The sequence below is a fragment of the Manis pentadactyla genome, chromosome 1 (genome assembly GCF_030020395.1).
Source record: "Manis pentadactyla isolate mManPen7 chromosome 1, mManPen7.hap1, whole genome shotgun sequence".
NCBI classification, from domain to species: domain Eukaryota; kingdom Metazoa; phylum Chordata; class Mammalia; order Pholidota; family Manidae; genus Manis; species Manis pentadactyla.
Genome location: NC_080019.1, coordinates 11,803,204 through 11,824,489, shown reverse-complemented (window position 1 = coordinate 11,824,489; position 21,286 = coordinate 11,803,204). Strand labels below are relative to the sequence as shown.

Below are 21,286 nucleotides of genomic sequence, written 5' to 3'. Positions count from 1 at the left end.
CCTCTGATTTGCTGGGCTGTAGAACACTCTTGTCAGGGTGGGTGCCCCAGGCGCCACCCACCCTGCACTGAACCCCCGTTCACTGACCGGGCACCGCCCTCAGCACCCCCCTCAGGCTCTGTGCCCTGAGAAGCCCCGCAAGGCAGACACTTTAAATCGAGATGTCCCATCTGGTCCTAACACGACTGCTGCACCTCCTGACAAATTTCACTAAAAAACAAGTTTAAGGGTGTAAGGTGTGACTTCTATTCTTGTTAATTTCTATGGTCTCCTCAGACTGCTGCCCTCAGGGCAGGGGTGGCCCCTCGTGGCATGCTGTGTATGGAAGGAGGCCCCCTGTGGTGGTGCTGGGCCTGAGGGGGCTCCGGAGTCCATCCCCCCCCCCGCCAGAAGTGAGCTCAGGAGTATGCGAAGCTCCCTTACTGCCTAATAAACACGGGGACCCTGCTGCTCCGGCTGGTGCAGAGGCCGAGGAAACACAAACGGTATCATAAACCTTTTATTCAAAGTTTCAAGTATGTGTAAGTGTCTGTGATGACACCTGGCATTCAGTGAATGTCCTCATCAGCCGGGACCCTGCTGATAGCACCGCTGGGCCAGTCAGTTGCCCAGAGCTGGAACAGGACGATGACTCACTTACACAGGTGGGCTGGTGCTTTAGTTTGAGCTCTACCTTCCAAGGCCTAGATGCTCAATATTAAATGCCACTAAATTGCTTTTTGATTCAAAGTCGTGAAAATATAATAACGGAATCTTAAAAAGTAAGAGGACTTAGGGGTGAGGGTGAGGGAGGGGGTGGCGCCCCAACTCTGAGCTCATCTAATCGGAGTGCATGGCAGCATATGTGACCATGATAGAGGCAGTTTGTTTAATTGGGGGAGAGGTCTGGATGTTCAAGTTGGCTGGAAACCACGTAAGAGGAGAAAGGGGACTCAGCCTGGCCTCCTGGGGTGGATCAGCTCACACCGCCCACGCGTAACGGAGGGAGGGCTGGCCCTGAATCATCTGTGGTGAGCTGACCAAGGTGGGGTCAGACTCGGGGCGGACCTTGGTGTGGTTGGACCAGCCGACGGTAGATGACCTGCGTGCCTGGCGTCCCGGACAAGAAGGCTCTTGGTGCTGCTCCCACAGCCCTGCCGACAAGCCCATCCCCCGAGGCCTCCCCAGGCCTCAAACGTCGGGGAGCCGCCCCCAGCAAATGGCGGGAACCCCCCTCTCCTGAGCTTGGGCGCGGCGGCGGGGGGTTGAGCCGGTGCAGACTGGGCTGGGCGAGCGGGAGTGTGGCATCGGTCAGGCTGCAGCTGTTGGGAAGACGAGCGGTGGCCCGGAGGCAGGAGGTGACCTGGCTGCTTTACCGCGTGGAGAGCTGGTTATTTATGAGTCCACTGAAGTGTTCAAACTTTTTTTCCGTCTCTTCACTGAAGGAACCACCTGAGGGTCAGGCATCAGGGAGAGAGAGTTTGGTAAACCAGAGAGCCCCCCTCCACTGGGTGGCCTGCTGGGGCCCCCTCTGTGCGATGCCCCCAGGGCAGCCCTGGGTTCTGTTTCTATCTGGCCAGGCATGTGTCAGGTGCTGTGTCAAAGCGGAGCGTAGACGTGGCTGAGAACAGCCGGAGCATTTCCCTTTCACTGTCACCAAGGGTGAGGGCCGTGGCTTCTCCTGCAGACGAGAACGCTGTGCTTCCCATTTCTTCCCCAGCTTAGGTGGTGCAAGGGAAAGTTTCTTTACTGGTGACCAGAAGTGAGCGGCTGACTAGCCTCTAGCTCTGACAGAGGAAGAGGATACACAGAACCCACAAACTGCTGATGCACACATTTCTGAGGTCACGTGCATCATGAGGTAGTGGCCCCAGCTCCAGCCCGGTTCTCTGCTGCCCTCTCCTTGGCCAGAGCTGGCTGTGAGAACCCGGCCTGCGTCCAGGCCTCGTGTGTCTACAGCGCCCTCCCTGTGTGTGGAAATGGGAGGCTGGCTCTGTTCCCCGAGCTCGTTACCCAAGTTAGGAAGCCACGCTGGTTCCTGGAGAAAGCAGGATGGCTGTTGCCTGTGTCCTGGCAGGCCTGGTGGGGGCAGCCCGAGGGCCTTACCTACGTGGCAGTTGTACATCCAGATGCGGTGGCCGTCGTACCGGGTCCTGCACTTCATGATGTTGTTGGTGTAGTCCGACTCTGCGACCTCGTAGTTGGGGTTAATGACCACCTGGGGGGGAGGCAGTTCAGGGGGACAGCTGAGTGCTGCCTTGGCCACCCTCCTGACCCCAGGCCCGGGGCCCTGCCCCAGATCTGGGGCAACCTCCCAGAAGGGAGAAGGCAGGTGCTCTGCTCCAAGAGCAGCCGGGGGCAGGACTGGCCAGAGATGAGGTCAGGGAGGCAGAGAAGCACAGCCTGGAGGCCTGAGACCTCCGTGCACTTCTGACTGTCTGTCTCACACACCCCTCCCCAGTTCAAAAGGGGTTACCCTCTCTTCAGTGCCCTGGGCAGCTTGAGGTTGATGGGGGCAGGACTCGAGGCCTGGCAGGGGTGGGGGTGGGCGCACAGAACAGGCTGTGTGTAGGAACTGGGGGGATCCTGGGAGCAGGACATGCTGAGACAGGAGGGGACAGAAAGGCGCTGTGGGAGGCAGGGGCAGGGGGATCCTGGGCGGGAGTCTGGGAGGTGTGACTTTGGACGTGTCCCTTCTCTCTGGGCCTTCATATTACTCCAGGTGATCCCCAAGCACTGCTGGTCCAGGATTCCTGTCACACCTTCCTCTGCATGGCGCTAGCTAAGGGGGGCAGTCCAAAGGAGCAGGGGTAGGAGGGAGCATCATTTTGAGGGGGCTTCTCCCGGCAGCCAGAAAGAAGACGTTTGGGGTGAGGACCCCGGAAGGTGAGAAAGGGGAGGGAAAGGAGGGGAAGAGAGAAAAGCTGCTTCCTGGGGCAGGGGTGAAGGTAGGGAGGTAACAAAGCCAAGTTTGGAAGGGCTGTGGCCCTGGGGCAAGGGGGTGATGGGGGCAGAGGCATCCTGCCCGTCAGGGCACATCTCTAGGTGTGGGGCCTCCAGGACCTTCCCTGCACAGGAGCCTTTGGTGAAGAGGTCATTCTGGGGGACCCTGTCTCTCCAGATGAGGTGGGTAACTATCCCACTCCAGGGAACTTAAATTCTTTGATTTCTTTTCTACTCAGCAACTTTCGCTGCCCCCTGCCCCCAGCCCATGAACACCTCATCGTGTGCCAACCAGCTCCGCACTGTGGCTCGGGCAGCTCCTTGCCACGAAAGCTGCACTCCCAGGGTGCCTGCAGGCGTCCCTGCAGTGGGGCTCCCAGGGCCAGCTGGGGGCAGCGGGGCCTGAAATGGGACCGGGCTCCACAATCCCATCTCTTCCTCATCTTCTGTGGTTCTAAATCTCACGAGGATTTGTGGGAAGCAGCTTTAGTTGCTTAGATAAAAGATCTGCTGTGAATCCAGGAAATGGCGAGAGCAAGATAAAGGCCGGCCACGAGCCCTCCTCGGCCTCTGCGCGCAGGCCCCTCTGCTTGGAGCCCAGGCCCTGCTCGCCGGCTCTCCCACCCTGGGCAGCATCCCAGATGTCTGCACTCGGGCCCACGTGGGAACAGAGAGGCCAGTGAATACCGGGCCAGGGCTGTCACACATCTAAAGCTCTATGTCCCAAGGGAAATACTCTTTGACGCTAAGCAGATGCACTAACTTGCCCCTAATGGGTTAATTTGCTGATTGTGTGGGATGGAGAACACAGAGGTAAAGAGAGATGACATGACCTGGGTCTGCCTGGCTGTAAAACAGGGGGAATACTAATGCCCTGCCCTGGGGGATGACTCCAGCCTAGTAGACAGGGCCTGGGCGCCGTCAATCTGCCTAAGCCACAGTCACTAAATAGATGGTATTTGTCAGAATACACCGATGGTACACATTCACCCAGCAAAGTGAGTGCAAAACTGACATATAAGGCACCTTACAGTGTACGTGCTCAGGGACACAGATATTTGTTTTTTTAAATAAAGAGCACTCTGCTCTTTGGTTGGGCCTCTCCAAGTCTGAGGTTCTGGGCCTGTGGGTGGAAAAGTGCTTGACTGTCTGATTTCCAGCCTCTGGAATTGCCCAGGGAAGCTTTCAAAGCCCTTCTGCGGGCTTCTCTGCAGGTGTTGGTTCTTCCCAGGGCTGTCTGCAGGGTGGGGGTCCATAGCTAGGCTCTGGGCTGGCTGAATGCCCCCTTCAGAAAGATTTCAAGGCAGAATGACACATTTCTGGTCATCCACTTTGCCACCCAACAGGGCATGCTTGACAGCAAGAAGGGTAGAGATGTGGGGAAAAGGGGAGTGAGAAACAGAGTCTTTGCAGGCCCGAGTGCGCCTGTGTCCCAGAAGGGGTGACACCGGGAGCACAGTACCCCAGGCTCCCCCACCACAGGACCCTGGCTGGAGCATGCAGCTGTCTGCAGGATGGCGGTAGCACTGTCTCCTCTGCAGCCCTGCAGCCCCTCTTAATGAGGTCAACATTTCTGGGAGAGGCATGTCCCAACCCTTATGAGCAAATGGCACTTTATGAGACGGCTTTCAGCCTTGACAGCACAGACCAAGCCAGGGTAAAGGGCACAAGGAAAGACAGGGACGGAGGTGGGAGTGCAGCTCCCATGGACACAAAGGTGTAGGCTGCCTTAGAGCCTGTGCAACAAATTCCCTGCCTGAGGACCAAATCCAGCTGCAGATGCATTTCGATTTGCAAGCACAAGGCGGCAATGGAATTGAGGAGGGAGGTCTCTGGAGGCCTGAGGTTCCCCACAGGCCTTTAGGCCACACAACCTAGGTTACCTGATGGGCCGGGATGGCATCTAGGTGCAGGACTCCTGCACTCTAGGCAGCCTGGTCTCCATGCATGTGTTCTGTGTTTGGGCACCAATAGGGAGGAGGCTGCCTCCCTCCTGACTGGGGAAAAGTCCCCTCCTCCCATTAGTGGGGCCTGGACCGCCTTCCCGCACCCCTCACCTGAAACAGGTAGTCCCCAGGGGGCACGTCGGTGATGTCCACCCACTGGCAGTCGATGTCATGACGGTACATGTCCCAGCAGCCCATGGTGATGCCCTGCTCGCCGAAGTTGGCACACTCGTAATTCTTCTGGATGTCTGCAGGCAGGGACAGAGGCAAGCCCGGTCGCCATGCACCCAGCCCCTGGCCTGCACCCTCCCTCTGCCCTCTGTGCCACGCTACCCCCACAGGTCCCCAACAGCCATGCTGGGTGGTGATGTCCCCAGATCCCTCACATAGCAAGTACCTTCCTGCCTTAAAGCTCTGCTTCCCCTGGGCTCCCCTCCCCACTGTCTGGGATTCTGACCTGCTCTCACTTCGGTGGAATCCCTCGCTTGATTCTCCTGCCCGCATCCCATCCTGCCCTTTAGGCCCAGCCAAAGTTCCCTCCTCCATGAAGTCTTCTCTGGCCACTCGGATCCACCCTGGCCTTTTTGGGAAATCATCATTATCCTGGGAATGAAATGCATGCTTATCTGGGGAAGCTCTACGGCTCGTTGTTGAGCTTCATGTGGGGAATATCCTGTCTCTCTCCAGAGAATCAGCACGTGGATGCCGTCTCTGGTCTGGTTCATCTCTCTGAGCCCTCCCGGGTAGCTGGTTGTCTGGCACATGGCAGGTGCTCAGAACCCATTCGCAGTGTAATTTCGTGGCGCGTCAGGAGCAGGCCACATCAGTAACTGACTAACGAACGTGTGTTCATTGAGATTCCCCGTGTCTAGGCACCACTCTAAGCACTGAGGATCCCGAGAAAATCAATGTGTCTCCCCTTGAGGGACGGCAGGTGCACACACAGGTGATGACGGTGCAGGTGAGGCGGCCTGGCGGAGTGACAGAGCTGCCTCTGCTGGGGAGCTGAGGGGATCTGGGGCCTCAGAGGGTCGCTGAGCTTCCACTTGAAGGGTAATGCCTATGGGGCATGGGCACTTGGCATTAGCACACACAGTGGGAGGGGACTGTGTGCCAGGTCTGGGCTGTACCAAGGACAATGTGGACCATGCAGTGCCTGCCAGCGTAACGGGGGAATCCAGGTGCCTTTGTAGCTAGGCCTTGCCCAGGTGCCCAGGACCACACCATGGCCCTGGAAGGCCCTGAGCAGAGACAGGTCACATGGAGTCAGCAGTGGCCAGGCAGCTGAGTGCAGCCTCAGGCCCGGACTCAGGACAGGTGGGAGCATTTGAGCCCTTCTGAAGCCTCCTACCCCCCCACAAACATACCTCCTTCGCATTCCGTGTCCTCCAAGCAGAAGCTGGCTTTGTGGCCCTCTGCCACCTTGGTACCGTTGAGGTTCAGGAGGTCATAGTGGGTGAACACTTCCATGCTGTGGTAGTGCCTGGGGTGAGAGAGGGGCCTGGACATCAGCCTCTGGAGCACCTGCACCTGGGGACACCTCAAGTAGTGTGGTGAAAGGGGGGACCGGTGAAAGAGGCCTGGGTGATGGGGCAAGAGGCCAGGGAGGGTGGAAACAGAAGCCACCAGGCGGCTGGCTCACTTCCCTGGGCCTGCATCCTTGCAGCAGCTAAATGGGAATCACAGCGTATGAGAGGCAGGAGGTGCCGTGGGAGTTAGTAGATAAATGGAGGCACACAGGACCTGGCAGGTAACAAGCTCAATGAATAAGATATTTTTTGTAAGTGATTCCATAACCCCCCTGAGCACACAGGGGCCTTACAGCCCATTCCTATTTGGTACTTTCTTTGGAAAATAAAAGCTACTCTCCTATGTCCTTTGAAAACTTTTCAAAGTGGAAAAGTGGGAGAGAGGAAAAGAGAACAGAGGGGTTGGGCATGCAGAGTAAGAGGGCAGGAGGGGTGGGAAGAGCAGGTGTTATGGGTGGCTGTGCCCTGAGCAGGACCTGCAGGTACCCCAGGACAGTGACAGCTTGCAGGAGGCTGGCCTGGGGGGCAGGTGCTCGGCCCACCCTCACCCTCAGCTGGGAGGTGAGCAGCAGAAGTCTGTGTTCCTGGCCTTCGGCAAATAAAAAGGAGGGGGAAAGATGGCCCCCAGGCTCCGTGGGAAGGAGAGCGAGTCATTGGGGAGAGGAGTCAGGGGCATCCCCTGGGCTCTAGAAGGGGGAGATGGGGGAAAGGGGGGAGAGGGGGGAGAGGGGGGAGAGGGCTCGTGCCTTCTCTTCAGCTGGAAGGAATTGGGAACAGATGCAGATTCTTGGAAAGTGACGTGTGTGGTTCAGAATAAACGTGGGGACATGGCTGCTAAGCGCTGCCCTAGGCCTCTGCTGGCCAGGGCCAGGCTAAGCTGCAGGCTGTGCACACAGATGTGTGCGACTGTTTGCACACATAGTCCATCATTACAGGAACATATGGAGAATGGGGAAAACCGAAGAATGAGGTACCAAGGCTGCAGCCAGAACCACTGGCTTGGTTTCTGGGACCTGAGTTTCCTGCTCTGGAAGGAGCCAGTGAGCACCTGGCCCACTGTCAGGGTGCCTGAGGACCCAGCGGGAGGGGTTGCAGAGATGCTCAGCCGGGGGCTTGGGACGGGGGAGCACACTGTGCCTACGGGCTCTCTCATGAGCACGCCACTCCCGGGGGAGCAGGAGCAGCGCCTGCTGCTGTCGCGCCGTTACTCCTGGGCAGCCCTTCTGCGCCCCCGCAGCCCCTGCGCTCGGCCTCAGCTCCCTGTGTGGCACATGGGCAGCAGAGGACCGAGGGGAGAGGGGACTGATGGGATGGGCTTTCCGAGAGGAAATTAGAGGCTCCTTCCCCCTGTGTTTGCTCATGCTAAAAATAATGTCAGAAATTCCTAAACTGGGCTTTTCCCAGGTCACTCATGTTTCCGGGTAAAACGATGCTGAGCTGGGGGCCCTCTGAGAACTTTGACAAGGACGCATTTTGTAGCAGTTGAAGTGACGACTTTGAAAGAGTCTATTTAGGCTTCTTGAAGGAGCAAGATGAGACATGAGGTCTGACTCACTGCCTAGAACATGTCTGCATCTTTCAGAGAGGGGCTTCTGTTCCCATGTTTACCGGCCGCCAAGAGTGAGGAGAAACGGGTTTATGTTCCGTTGTCTAAACAAAACTCAGACGGAGCCCACAGACAGGCTGTTGTGAGGCTGCCTCCTCCGCTGTTTCCTGCAGGCTTGATTTAAGGGTCTCCCCGAGCACTGAGCACACCAGGAGTGAGCAGCCGCCATGGGCCTCCCCACTCTGCTGGCTCCGTCCTGAGCCCGTGTGCTGTACCCGTGGGACATGTGTGGACACCACCCCCGGAGCACGTCTCCCTCCCTGCTGGCTGCTGAGGAGCCCAAGGGCACCCCAGGAAATGCGGAATAGAATGCCAGGAAGGCGGGTGGTGAGGGCATATGCTTCCTCTTTCCAGGCTGAGGTGCTCCAACCCCTGGAAGTCTAAGAGGGGGCCTGATCCATGGGCAGAGATAGGGAACTCTGACTTGGAAAGAAATTCTAGGACTCTGAGAGAATACGCTGACACTGGGCAGTGGTCACCGTGATCTGGATAAAAGGCAGGAGGCTTGGGACTGTAAGACTCCAGCACTCAGAATTCTAAGATGTGGTAGTAGTCAAAGAAGTCGACTGGGTGAATATGTGGAAGACAGACAAAACTAGTTCAGAGAAAGACAGGAGGTTTTGGGGGTATTCTGCGCTATGCTAGGCTGCTGAGAGCCCGAATAAAACTTTCAGCCAGAAAATCAGAATACACTGTAGAGAGGTTTCCACTCTGCATGCTTTCCCACACCAGCTGCATGGCCCCTGGTGCCTCCGAAATGGCCAGAGCTGGCCAGGGCTCAGCTGCGGTGGGGACAGCGCTCCTGCCCCACCTCAGGGAGTACTGGGGGGTGTTCCCGTCTTAGCAGGTGTGGCCACAAAGGGTGCGGGCCCTCTGCTAGCTCCAGCCTGCCCTCCCCATGTGCTAGGCAGCCTCCCAGCAGGAAAAAAGTTGCACAGATGTGCTGAGGGGCTGCAGTTGGCTCACAAGGCTGCATCCTGTCTGCGGGGCTCTGGCCCAACACGGGGGCTCCTCTGGGCGTGGGGAAGGTGGGCCAGAGAGCATGGAAACCTCCCCTCTGTAGCAGGACCAGCCCTGACCCAGAGGCTGGCCCTTTGACTGGCAGAGTTGTTCTGTGCCCCACTTTTTCTGCACCTGTCAGCACTGTGACTCTGTGCCAGTAAGCAGGGGGGCCCGGCTCCTTGGGCATAAGCAACAGAAAGGGGACCTCATTAAGGTCGCCAGCCAAGGGCACAATGCATAGGAAAGAGAACCACTCCGGGCATTTCCCTCCAAGTCTGGCTGACCGGGGAACTCCTAAGGGGTCAGTCTTTGTGCCATCCTAGGGCTTTTTAAGAACATCCCTCTGCTCCTCACTGTGGCATCAGTTAAATTAGGATTGATAGTTCCCCATTCACACTAATTTGACAAGGGTTCTTAATTTTGAATCCACAGGTGGGCTTTAGAGTGTCTGTAAATCTGCTGAAATAGGATGTTAAACTTTCTAGAGGTAGTTTTTTTGAACAGAGGAAGGGCCAGCTTTTATCAGACTCCTAAGGGGCCCCAACAGAGGTTCTGGGCAGGAGTCCTGTGGAAAGGTCCTCCCACAGAGCCTAGAGGGGTTCCTGGAGCTCTGGAGGCCAGGGGGCCCTCTTACACTGCCTGGGGTCTTAAGGTCATAGGTCCTCAGGAATGGACCCAGTGGGGGTCCTGAGGGATGTATGCTTAGCCAGCTTGCTTTCCTCCAGCGCTTCGTCCCGAACCATTGGTTGGAACATCTGTAAGCAAAGAGACAAAACTGACTCCAGGAAAAGCAGGGTGCGCCAGGGTGGGGGTGTGGGGATCAGAGCCCCTGGGGCTCCAGATCAGAAGAAACACTCCCATGTTGCCATGTGTGTTCTTAGAGGATAGGCCATTCCCTGGAGGGCAAGCATATTTCACACAGACTCCCACCATGTAGACTGGGTGGACTGCATATGTGGGACAGAGACACAATTATGTTCTACTTATAGACACGAAGACAGTGTCAGCCCCCACACGCCCAGGGCGCCCACCCGCGTGTTCTCAAGGGACATGAGCACTGATATAATCATGGTTTTCATTTTCCTCCTTGGCTTCCACCCTGCAGAAGATCTGTGCGCTTCTACATGAAGACAGATAATAACTGTTAAGGAAAATCAGCACCTTAAATTCTATCCTAACTTTTCTTTTGAAATGGGTTGAACAACCCCTTTCCAAATCGGATTTGAATGTGACTAGGCCAGAAGTTACGACAGGAAAAAGCAGCCAAAGACAGATTTTGCATGAAGGTTCAGCAGAGGGCATGGGAAGAGTGATGAGTTTGGGGTCAGACAGGCCCGAGTCAGGATCCTTGCCCTGCTTCCTGTGCTATTTCAGGCATGTATGTGAACATCGAGCCTGCATTTGGAGGTAAACCTCCATTTCTTACCCATGAAAATGAGGGTTCCATGTGCCTGGCACTTAGAAGGGGGTCAGTAAATGCGAGTTCTTGTGCCCCTAACAGTGAACACCACATTTAACTGGAAGGAGATCAGCGAGGCTGGGGCTTCTCGGACTTTGAGGCGCACACAGCCACCTGATGACCTTGTTAAAGGGCTTCTGACGTGAAGGTCTGATGCAGCTACTGCCGGCCCACAGACCTGTCCTGGAGAGGCAGCGGCCCAGCGCAGAAGCTGTTGTACAGGTGGGATTCTGAGAGCAGAGAAGGCCGTTCACCGGGCCAGAGTCCGCGGGCCCACAGGGGCACTGTTCTCACGGTAGATGGCGGGGCCTCCCCACTTCATTTTCAAAAGGGTGCTCGCTTTTGCTCCCCCCAGCTGCCCAGCTCAGGTCTCAGCAGGGGAACCTGAACATGCTGGAGCGGTGTGTTCTGGGTTAGAATAAGAATCGAGGTAAAGGGGAAAAAGAAGGAAAGGCAGGGAGATGGATGGGGTGACTTCTGTTGGCTCCAACTAGGACTGGCTCTAGGATTTCACTCTGTTCTTGTCCAGATTTATAGCACTGGGATCAGATCCTGAGACTGAGGGCTGGCAGGGACATCAGAGGTCCCGGGTGATGTGGCCCAGCTGGCCTGACGTCACGCAGCTGGTTAGAGGCACAGTTGGGTTGAGAGACCAGGTCTCGTGACTCCGGGCCTAGAACTCTTGTCACCACAACCACTGTCTTCCTAGAGATATTTCTAACATATGCTGGTATTTAAATAGATTTCTAAATGAATTCAGTGTCCAACAATTGCAGGACCCGCACACCTTGCAGAATGTAATACACTGTAGCCAGGCTGTAGACGCTTGACCACTGATGGGAGGTCCACGAAGGGGCCCTGAGTACTGACAACAAAGTTTGTTTCCTGACGTTAGAGGCAAGAAGGAGAAAGCACTGGGGAAGAGGAGGTGGGCCAGGCAACAGGGATCGGAGAGTAGCTTCAGTAAATGAGGAGGGCTAGTGTGGCAGACCTGACTCCCTCCAACTTAGGAAAATCCTGCCCCCTTGGACCACGCAGTCTCTCGTCTCTGAGTGACCCTGTGATTCTGAGTCTCATCTGGGGCCTGGTGGCGATAGGAGGGAGGGCTTACCTATGGCAGTCATGCCAGATCCACGCATGGCGGCCATTCTTGGGCCGGAAGTCGGACTGGCCGTTGTTGTGGATCTGGGAGGAGAAGCGCAGGAGGCGCCGATAGCCCGTGGTGGGGTTAGTCTGGGCGGCCGAGGCCGAGAGGCAGTTCTCCTCCATGGCGCACTGCAGCATGAACATGGGCCGGTCCTCCAGGTAGGTGCTCTGCTGGACGATCTCCGCGTTGAGAACCAGGTCGGGGGCAGCTGCGGAGGGCAGACGCGGTGGTCACACGAGACAAGGGATCCTCACTCCTTCCCAAGAGCTTTACTTCCGATTCCTGGGCTGGAACAACCCCTGTCCCTGCCCAGCACTTCTGAAACTGGCTTATGGTCTCCCCTTGCAAGGTCCCTTTCCTTAAAGAACAGCCCCCATTTCCTCTGCCCCTTCTCTGAGGGTCCTCTTGCGCATCTCTGTAGTTATCAGTAGACAGGCAAGATGCTGACAATTGTGCATTCTGGGTGATGGGTATATGAGGGCTCATTATATTATTCTCTCTACTTTGAGTGGCTTGAGATTTTCCATAATAAAAGCAAACAATAATGATGGGATTGTGCTGTTCTGAGAGAGAACACTGTAAATGCCTTGGTCAGAGTCTTCTGGGAATGAATGATACAATGTATTATCCAACATGTGTTGGAGTATCTTGTGTAGATTTATAGTCTGCTAAAACTGTTTCCTTTATAATACATTTTGACAATTTCTTTGTTAATAAATATCCTTTACAACATTCATTTCTTGGCTACATAATATTTAATTCATAATCCTATCCCGTATTTTTAGATACATTGGTTGCTTGGAATTTTTCACAGTTTAAGATAAAAGCTGTGATAAACATCCTGTACTATTCTATGTATGTAACTTTAGTGATTTCTTTAGAATATATTTCTGTAAGTGAAACTGCTGGGAGGGAGTCCTGCAATTCTTAGGCTCTGATACATATCGCCAAATCCTAACGTGTATTGCCTTTTTAACGGGCTCTTCCAGTTTCCACACACTATTGCTCTGTGTTTGGCCCCAGGTGCCTCTTTTAAAACAAAGTTGATTCACTCAATTAGCACATTGTACATAGCATGTGCTGAAAACTATCACCAATGGCTACAATCTATGTTTACTAAACAACTGTATTAGGAGGTTTAGCTTCTTTATAAAGAATTAACTGTACATTTCCCTGTAAGAGATTCTGTTGAACATTTCTAAGTACATGTCAATCCACAAAAATGCTGCAAATGAATTATTTACAAGATCCACCCATCTTTTATTTTCTGACAAGTTGTAAATATCCGAAGTGGGTGCTCTGCGCGCTTTGCTCCCCTCGGGTTCCCCGGAGCATGGCACGCTCCCTGCCTGTTTCAGCCTCTAGAGAGCAAATCCCGCTGCGGGGATCGGGTGTGGAACGGAAGGCAGTGGAAGGGGCACACCGAGGGGATGGGGTAGGGAGCGGAAGTCGTAAATCTGAAGGCTGCCGTTTGCTGAGCAATATTTCTTCTGGCTGGGCACACGCCAGGAGGCAGCACTGTGGGCACTGAGTGTTCTGGGCGCACCTTTATTGGGGGGTGTCGTGAGTCTCTCAGCCATTGTCTGTATGAGGTGACAGACCCCTTCTTACCTCTGAGCTGACCAAGGGGGTCTCCATCAGGTCCTCCTCCTTCTGAGAGGAGGCAGCCCTACCTCCAGCTCGGGAATCAACATAACGTGGGCTGCGCTCAGCTGGTCGCCTGGAAGCTACATCCTTGGCACCTGCCGTGCAATGAGGCCTTGGCCTCCCTAACATCCAGGACACCTAGCAGAATTCACCTGAGGTCTGCATTCACCCCCCCATCCGCCATGCCTTATGATTGCTGTACTAGCTCTCTGGACAGTGCTAAGCAAGGCAGAGCTGTACGGCCAGCACAGCAGTACCTGCCAGGCCCGAGGTGTGCGGGACCAAAGCCCGTGTGGTCGCGACACTGCGGAGGAGTGGGCGTGGGCCGCACGTGCCTTGTGCAAGGTCCCGCAGTCACTGACATGCTGCAGGCAGCTTGGACGAGGCTGAGAAGGAGGGAGGGGTGAGTGGGAGACCAGCGTTGACTTGGCTCCAGGGAGGGGCGCAGTGGCCGTGGGGGTCCCAGGGAGAAGTAACACAGTAGGAAATGTCATCGGCGGTGACAGTGGGTAGAAGTAGGTAGAGGGAACTAAGAAAACGTGGAAAGGTAAAAACTGAAATGGACTGAACATGGAGGGGTGAGGAGAAAAGAGAGATGAAGGAGGACGCGCAGACTGCGGGTGTAACGGGCTGGCTGAGAAACGGCCATCACGAAGGGCCGCCTGAAGGAGATGGCTTCCCTCTCTGAGCACTCTGAGCCCCGGTAAGCCAGATCAGCCGGGAACTGTGATGCCGGCCCAAACGGCTCTCACCCCTCCTGCAGACACGCTCTGAGTGATGCCCTCAGTCTAACCGGAGGGGTTCTCTGAGCAATGGCCCCATGAAACTCACTTTTGGGCTGCCATATGGGATGTGGTGACTTCCACCCTCATAATGAGAAATCCCCTTTGACCTCAGTACCTAGAGCAGTGGGCTTCTCTTGGCACCTGGGTTTGTTTCTATTTCATGAATACAAATGACCAGGTTTCCCTCTTTCCTTTGCTGCCAGGAAGCTCAGGGTGAAATTTATAATCACCCCATAGTAAATGCATAGGCTCTATAGTATATAATTTTTATTAACCTTCCTCTTGGTTCCATTTTGAGCTGCTACATTTTTCCAACACCCACTTTTCGTTCATCTGCTTTTATGTCATGGTACCTTGAATTCTTTTTGTATTATCTTCATTTCCCCTTGAGAAAGATGGTATATTACAAATATAAATAAACTAATAGGCAAAGAAATGGTCCCTGACTGCTTCTCTCTGTTTGAATGCGCTTCCCTTGGGGGGCTGGTAAGGTCGTGTTCCCTCCTCTCAGACAGGGTGCAGTAGCTTAGGACAGCTGCCCAGAGAGACTCACACTGGAGGGGAGGCTGCCTTACACGGGTTCATGGGAGAATCAAACTGACTGAGCTCAGGTTTCATCTTCTCCCTCGTGCTCCTTGATGGTAAATGACAGCGCATCCCTGTTGATTAAGCACTTGCATATATTCATCATCACATTCAATTCCAGTTTCTAGGAAAATCAACAACTGTAGATCCTAGTGGTTAACTAACTTTGCCAAGATCAGCCAGTAAGTGGCAGGTGGGTCTGGTCTCAAGTTCTCCAGCCAGATCCTGGGCCTGTCCCACCTCCCGGACTCACGAGGGAGAAGGCTGTGTGGTTTTACAAGGCCAGGAGTGGGGCCCAGCAGGCCCCAAGGCTGTCTGCCAGTCCTCTCTCTCGGGGGAGCTGGGTCATTCTAAATCCTGGCAGGGGTTTCCTCTTCCATATTTTCAATTTCTCTAGGACCCCCAGGGAGTCACCAGGAAGCTAAATGGCCCCCAGGGTGTGAAAGCAGGAAAGGAGCAGGCTGACACTGATGCATGCTGGCACCTGGCATGTGTCCCATGTTTCACTAACCTCAGAAACCTCCTCTGAGGAAGGTGTTATCTTCCTCATCAACAGGTACGAACATCAGTTCTCAGTTACATGCTTCACCCAAGGTCACTTAGAGATTTGAGAGCCTGGCTCCCAGGCTCCCAAGTCCCTCCCTCCTGCTTTCCCTTCCACTCCATCACCGGGCAGTGCTCCAGGTGGCAGGTGGAGGAGGGAGTTCCTCCTGTCCTCACTCTAACCACTTAACAAAAATTCATCTCTGCTTCCTCTCTTGGCTGGCTCACGGAAGAGGCCCCAGAACCTCACCAGGAATAGCCACTGGGACGTCAATAACCTGCTTCCAGGAGCAGCCTGGAGCCTGGCAGGAGGGTGGGAGGGTGGGATGTGACCCCCAGGAACTCTCACTTTCTGAGCAGGCGACTCCGGCCCCGTACTGCACCGCGCCCTGGGGACAGGCCACGTCCTCCCCGTCGTGCCGGCAGTGTGCCAGGGACAGCTCCGTTCCCGAGCACTTCACACCACTCATGACCACTTTGTTGGTGTAGATGTTCCCATGCCAATACCAGGTCTCCTGGACGAATCAACGAAAGAAATGGCTGGTATGTCACCTTGAATTGCCACTTTATCGTATTCTATCAACTCTCAGCATCACAAAAATTCCAAGGCTTTATGATCCCATTTTTCAGATGGAGACAGCCGAGGCACAAAAAGTCACTTACCCAATTCATGCCATTTGTCGGTGGCAGAGTTAATGATGTTTGGATTCTGCCACTCTCCCCCTTGGGAAAGCATAGCTGAGATTTTGGTCATATAACTGTTCAGTGCTGTGTGTCAGGAATAGCAGGTCCTTGCAACTGATAAACTATGCACTCCTTCACCCTGAGCCCAGGGCAGACATTACTAATCAATCATAGCACCCTTTAAGATTGATACGCTCTCAGAACCCTTCTCAACACAGCACACCAGGAAGGGACTACCAGTTGATCAGAATCAGCAGGAGAGAAGAAATCTATGCACATATGTTCAACAATTTGATATTCATGCATCCTACTGGTTCTGTTTCTCTGGAGAACCTGACCTTCCATCCCCTCCTCCTCTTGAGAGAGAACTGGGTCGTAGAGAAGGGACAGGGCTTGTAATCAGTGGTGGACCTGGGACTGATGTCAGGTCCATGCCCATTTCAGGACCTCAGCCAAGGCCTAGATGTCTTAGGAGTGAGCTGACAGGGGACAGATAGTACTATTCTGCCAGTAAGCACAGTTTCTCCACTCTCCTTGGAGAGCTAGAGAGCACCTGCTTGTCATAAGCAGTATAAGCAGAGACACTACATGGCCCTGGGAAGCCTGGCTCCCAAAGGCCATGGGCGGCAGAATCAGAGGCCTGTCCCTCCTGGATGCCTGGATGCTGGTATGAGGAGTCCCAGGGCAGCATCTGCTCAGGACCCAGCACCTGCCCTGGACCTGGCCCGCCTGCAGTAGGCAGTCAGGCTCGGGGAGGCTGCCAGAGTTGTCCCGTGTCTCTCCCTAAGAAACCCCCACCCCAAGCAGGTCCACCCGGGCACAGGAGCTGAGTCAGGGTTGGCACAGCATGACGAGGGGCTCCAGCCATTTTCCTATTCTGTGAGAAGCTTAAGGAAAGTGTTTAGAGCCCAGATTCCGAGGACCTGGGACTATACACAGGGAGGGAAACTGAGGCACGGGATGGTGGCTGCTTTGCCCCAGATCATTATGCAGCAGGCTGGCGGGGGTGCAGCCGGGGGCAGACCCTGGGCCTCCTCTCTCCTGCTCCTCCTCCCCAGCCTCTTTTTGACAAGGTGCCCTCACAGAATAGGGTTCAAAGGTGGAGATTTGGGAAGCCAAAGTGCTTTCTTGTCTTTCCTCTGCTGCCTTTCGGTCGGGGCAGGAGCTGCGCTGACTTGGCTGAGTGTCTCTGAGGAAGGGAGGCAGGTGCAACTGATGCGACAAGGGCCCAGGATGAGGCATGGCAGTGAGGAGGTTCTGGGGAGAGGAGGCGTGGGAATGGACACCAGCCGGGCAGCCAGCCAGAGCACCCCAAGGGAGTGAGCTAAGGTGTTGAGCCTTGGGCAGGGAGGACACCACTGTCCCGGGAAACTGCGTGGCTTCCCTCTGTATGAACACATTGGGATGCCCTGGGGCCAGCCCTGGGCTCAGCTGGCGTGAATCCCAGCATGCAGAGCTGCGTGGACCCTGGAAAGCGAGTCCAGCCCTTACTCTGTCGTGGGACACAAGCCAGAGGGGGCATGACCTGCCCGAGGCCTCAGGGCTGGGAAGAGCAGACTGAGACCAGGACGGTGCCTGCCCCCCTGGCCAGGGCCTTTCACTCCGCACCTCTGGGAAGCTGGGGAAGGTCATGCGAGAAGGGGCTGACTGGAGATGGACGGGATCAGACTGGATGGAGGGCCCTGAGGCCGGACCTCTCACCTGGAAGGCGTTGCTGGCGAACCCCAGGCCCAGCTGCCGGCAGACCACCATGGCCTCCACAATGCCCCAGTTCTCGCCACACACGGTCCCCCACACGAGGGACCCGTTCCTCTCCACCAGCACCTCCACCCGGCCCTCGTAGGGGTTTCGGCCCCCGTTCAGGCGCAGCTGTGGACAGAAAGGAGGGCATGGTCACCAGGAGGGCATGGAGGGAAGCTGCCACACCATATTGCCATCTGTCCCCGTTCCCCAGGCCAGGGCGTCCTGCCTGCTCACAGTCAGCTTCAACAGCATGGCAAGAGCCTACAGTGTGCCGGCATTGTGCCCCATGGCCTCATGTGTTCGGGCCCCACCCACAGGCATCCTGGGCCCCAGAAGCCTATGCTTCTGAACCCTACTGACCCCACTGTTGCCCTAGCAGAATCTGCCCCTGCCCCCTGATGACCCCAGGAGGCTACCAGCAGGGCTGCTCCTAGAGTCAGACTCTTGGGAAGAGGTGTCAAGGGGCCTTAAAATGTCAGAATCCCCCGAGGCTCCTTCCTGGGACCCTTCCTCCTCCTAGACCCTCTGCTCAGCTGGTTCCAGCTCCTGATCTCATCTCCTCCCTGGGCCCCCGGGCCCTACCCCACAATGTCCTCTCCACCTAGAAGTCTCCTCTGAGACTCTGAGCACCACCTGCCTATTTGACAGTTCCACTTGGCACCGTGGAGACCCCAGACTGAAACCTGTCATCCTTTCTTTCTCCACCGAGCCTGTGCTCTGTCTCCACCTGTTCCCTGTCTCAGCTGGAGGCACTGCCATCCTTTCCAGGGGCAGCAAACTTCTCTAAAGGGCCAGGTGGTAAATATTTTAGGCTGTCACCTGTCACCCCTCCTTAGAACATGCCCCGGCTTCCCCTTGCTCCGCCCATCCCCTCTCCAGCCTCACTGCACGTCTTTCTCATCCTTGGTGTCCCACCTCTTGGCACATGGGCCTTTGCTCAGTTTCCATGACTACTAGCTTTTCTGACCATGTCACCCGTAAGCCACACATCTCCCATCAAAGCCCACTGGTGCCCTTTGGCCTGCCTGATCCCTGTCCATCTTCCCAATTCCACGCGCAATGACACTTCCCTCCCATTGCAGTCGGTGCCTACATAGACACTCCATTGTTCCCTAGATGTCTCTTTCTTAGCCTTTATGACAATTATAATTAAGCTAATTTAACAATCTGTTGCACACCTGTCTCCTGTACTGGAATATAAGCTCCCAGGCAGAGGTGCGTTGGTGTGGTTTCCTGTGTGATTAATATCTAAGATACCACCTCACAAATGTTAGGTACTCCACACCATTTTTGGAATGAATGAATGCATGGTTAGTCTTACAGCATAAAAGCATGGGACAACTTATCTGACCTCAAACTGGGAGATCTGGAGTTTGGGGAAGGTTTCTGAAAATGCATCCCTTAATCCAAACACCTCACCCTCCTCCCTTCCCATGCCTAGCAAGTCATTCCTTTGGGATAAGGCAAGACACCTCTGGGAATCCTCAGCACACTGGGCCGTTTAGGCCTTAGCAACAGCACAAACTCTATGGACTTAGGGGCTGGAAGGGTCAGTGAGGTCAGGCAGCAAACACTCAAGCCAAGGGCAGCCAAGATACAGTGTACACCTCTCTGGGCCTGGTGTTCTGAGGCATTCAGTCCACTGGGGGCACACTGACCCCTGAGGAGGCTTAGGACACTCACTAAGGCATGTAGTTTAGTGCCTCGTGAAACCACCTCAGGTGGCCTCTGAGCAAGAAGCAGTCTGCCAGCCCCAAGTCACACCCCCTCCTCACTCTCCTGGTCCCCCGAGTTTCCAGACTCCTGGCTCAAGGCCTGAGGACACTGACCAAGCAGATAGCAAGCAGGAGCTGTGACAGAGACTGCAGGCCTTGCACCCGGGCCTGAGGGTGAGCCTGCTAACACCCTGAGCCCCGACTTGGGGAGCGTGAAGTAAGCTTCCCTTCTTTGGGGGGTTCAGATCCTCTCCCCTTCCCCTGGGCATAGACTCCTGGCTCCCACTACCAAGCCTCTCAGAGCTGAAGGTGGGCACAGGAGGTGCACCCTGGGAAGGTGGAAGCCAAGGCATGAAGAGCAGCAGTTTAATTGAGTTTATTATTGTTTCTGAGTTCCCATGGACTGCACCCTGCCTCACTGACTGCCCCGGGCACAGAGGGATCCCTCCCCCCTCTCCCCACTCCCCAGCTGTGGCCTCCCCAAACACTTCATTTGGTCACCCGTAGGTCAATGAAAGGTGGGGCTGGAGGCAGCCCCATTTACACTCTTTCCTGCTACCTAGGGCTGTGGGGCTCCCAAGTGTAAGACTCCATGTGAAGGCTTCTAACTCTAAGGCTTCCTTTGGGAGGGTGCAGGGCCCTCTCCCTTACCCACCTCTGCCTATGCAGCCCTCCCCAGAGCTGACTGGCCATGTGGCAGTGTCCCTGCCCTACCTCCTGAAGCCCACAGGAGTCTCAGAGGCTCTGGCTGAGGAGCATGGAGCACGCTGACCCTGTGGTGGCAGGTGGCGAGCTGAGGCCTCTCCCGGAAACACTTCCGGAGGCTCCAAGCACCTGCTGTGGCTCTCCAAGGCCGGCCAGGTCTGAAAAGCCTGTGTGTGGGGCCATGGCTGCACTGCTCTAAAGGAATCCAGGCACTTCAAGATGCACTGGGGCCTTTTCCTGTTTTCTAGAGAAGACTGGAGGGTGCAAGAGAGGCCCGCCGTGAAGTTCTAACATAGGCCAGGACACGGTTCCCATTCACAGGGGCCCTTCCTGGGCACCTGGAAATTGCCTGGCTGGCCAGCTGAAGGTGCTCTGACATCACTAGCATCCAGGGAAGCCCAAGAGGCCTTGGTGGAGCCAGGAGCCTCTGGCCCTCACCCTCTCCACCTCATCACCCAGTGCGGATGCCAGGGGAGGTCGTCCTGCTGAAATTTTCTTAAAACAACCCAGGCATTTCCTTCTTCCTTTTCCTTTGGTTCTTGAAGGCAGCAATATGGGGTCCGGAAGAGGCAGTGATGTGCAGGCAGCTAAATTCTTCTGAGCATGAATGGGAAGCAAAGTTCCTCTAGCCCGCTGGAGGGCTGCACTTTGTTTTGATAAAGTGGTTGGCCTGTCCCACACCTATTTTTGGAGATGAGGGGACAGGAAGCGAGGTGCACAACCCAGGCACTTTCCAACATACATTCCACACATGGCCTTGGTCCTGTTGCCAGGCCAGGCCAGACCCTCAGTTCAGAGGTGAGCAGGAGGCCAGCAAGGGGGCTGAAGCCCCTGGGAAGGTTAGCTGACCTGGGAAACCCACCTTCCATCCCCTTGGACCCTTGTCTTGGCACCTCTCCCCCAGTGAAAGACATGAGCTTTGTTGGGCCTGGGCAGACTGACCACCCAGTCCGAGCCTGAGGCCTTCCCGCCATTTAACAGAGAAGTCTGTTTCCAAGTGAGCCCGTGACGGGGGTGGAATGGAAACTAGGAACCGTCTCTCTCAGCTCCTTATTTTCAGAGGAGGAGACGGAAGCCTCGAAGAGATTAATTAATGACTCAGTGAGCTGTTGTCATGAACTGGGGCATGGCAGAATTTTCACCAGTGAGACTGTACTTCAGGAGGTCCTTAAGGTTAAATGACGCCTAAGGGTCAACCCTGAGCCAATAGGATTGCAGTCTATATACGGAGAGAGAGAGGCACCAGGGATGTGTGCACAGAAGGTAGG

General features: G+C 55.4%; 1 protein-coding gene across 2 annotated transcripts in view; it reads right to left on the bottom strand.

The window, feature by feature from the left end:
• Positions 1 to 486: 486 nt before the first annotated feature.
• The window catches only part of LOXL2 (lysyl oxidase like 2), an 86,543-nt gene continuing 65,743 nt past the window's right edge, over positions 487 to 21,286 (bottom strand). For both annotated transcript variants that reach the window (XM_036888858.2, XM_036888859.2), the window contains 7 exons: positions 17,557 to 17,724; positions 15,521 to 15,686; positions 11,576 to 11,819; positions 6,236 to 6,351; positions 4,980 to 5,116; positions 2,086 to 2,197; positions 487 to 1,431 (listed from right to left, as the gene is read on the bottom strand). In XM_036888858.2, the coding sequence (XP_036744753.1) occupies positions 1,352 to 1,431; positions 2,086 to 2,197; positions 4,980 to 5,116; positions 6,236 to 6,351; positions 11,576 to 11,819; positions 15,521 to 15,686; positions 17,557 to 17,724 (1,023 nt within the window). In that variant the 3' untranslated portion in view covers positions 487 to 1,351. The remainder of the gene's footprint in view (positions 1,432 to 2,085; positions 2,198 to 4,979; positions 5,117 to 6,235; positions 6,352 to 11,575; positions 11,820 to 15,520; positions 15,687 to 17,556; positions 17,725 to 21,286) is intronic.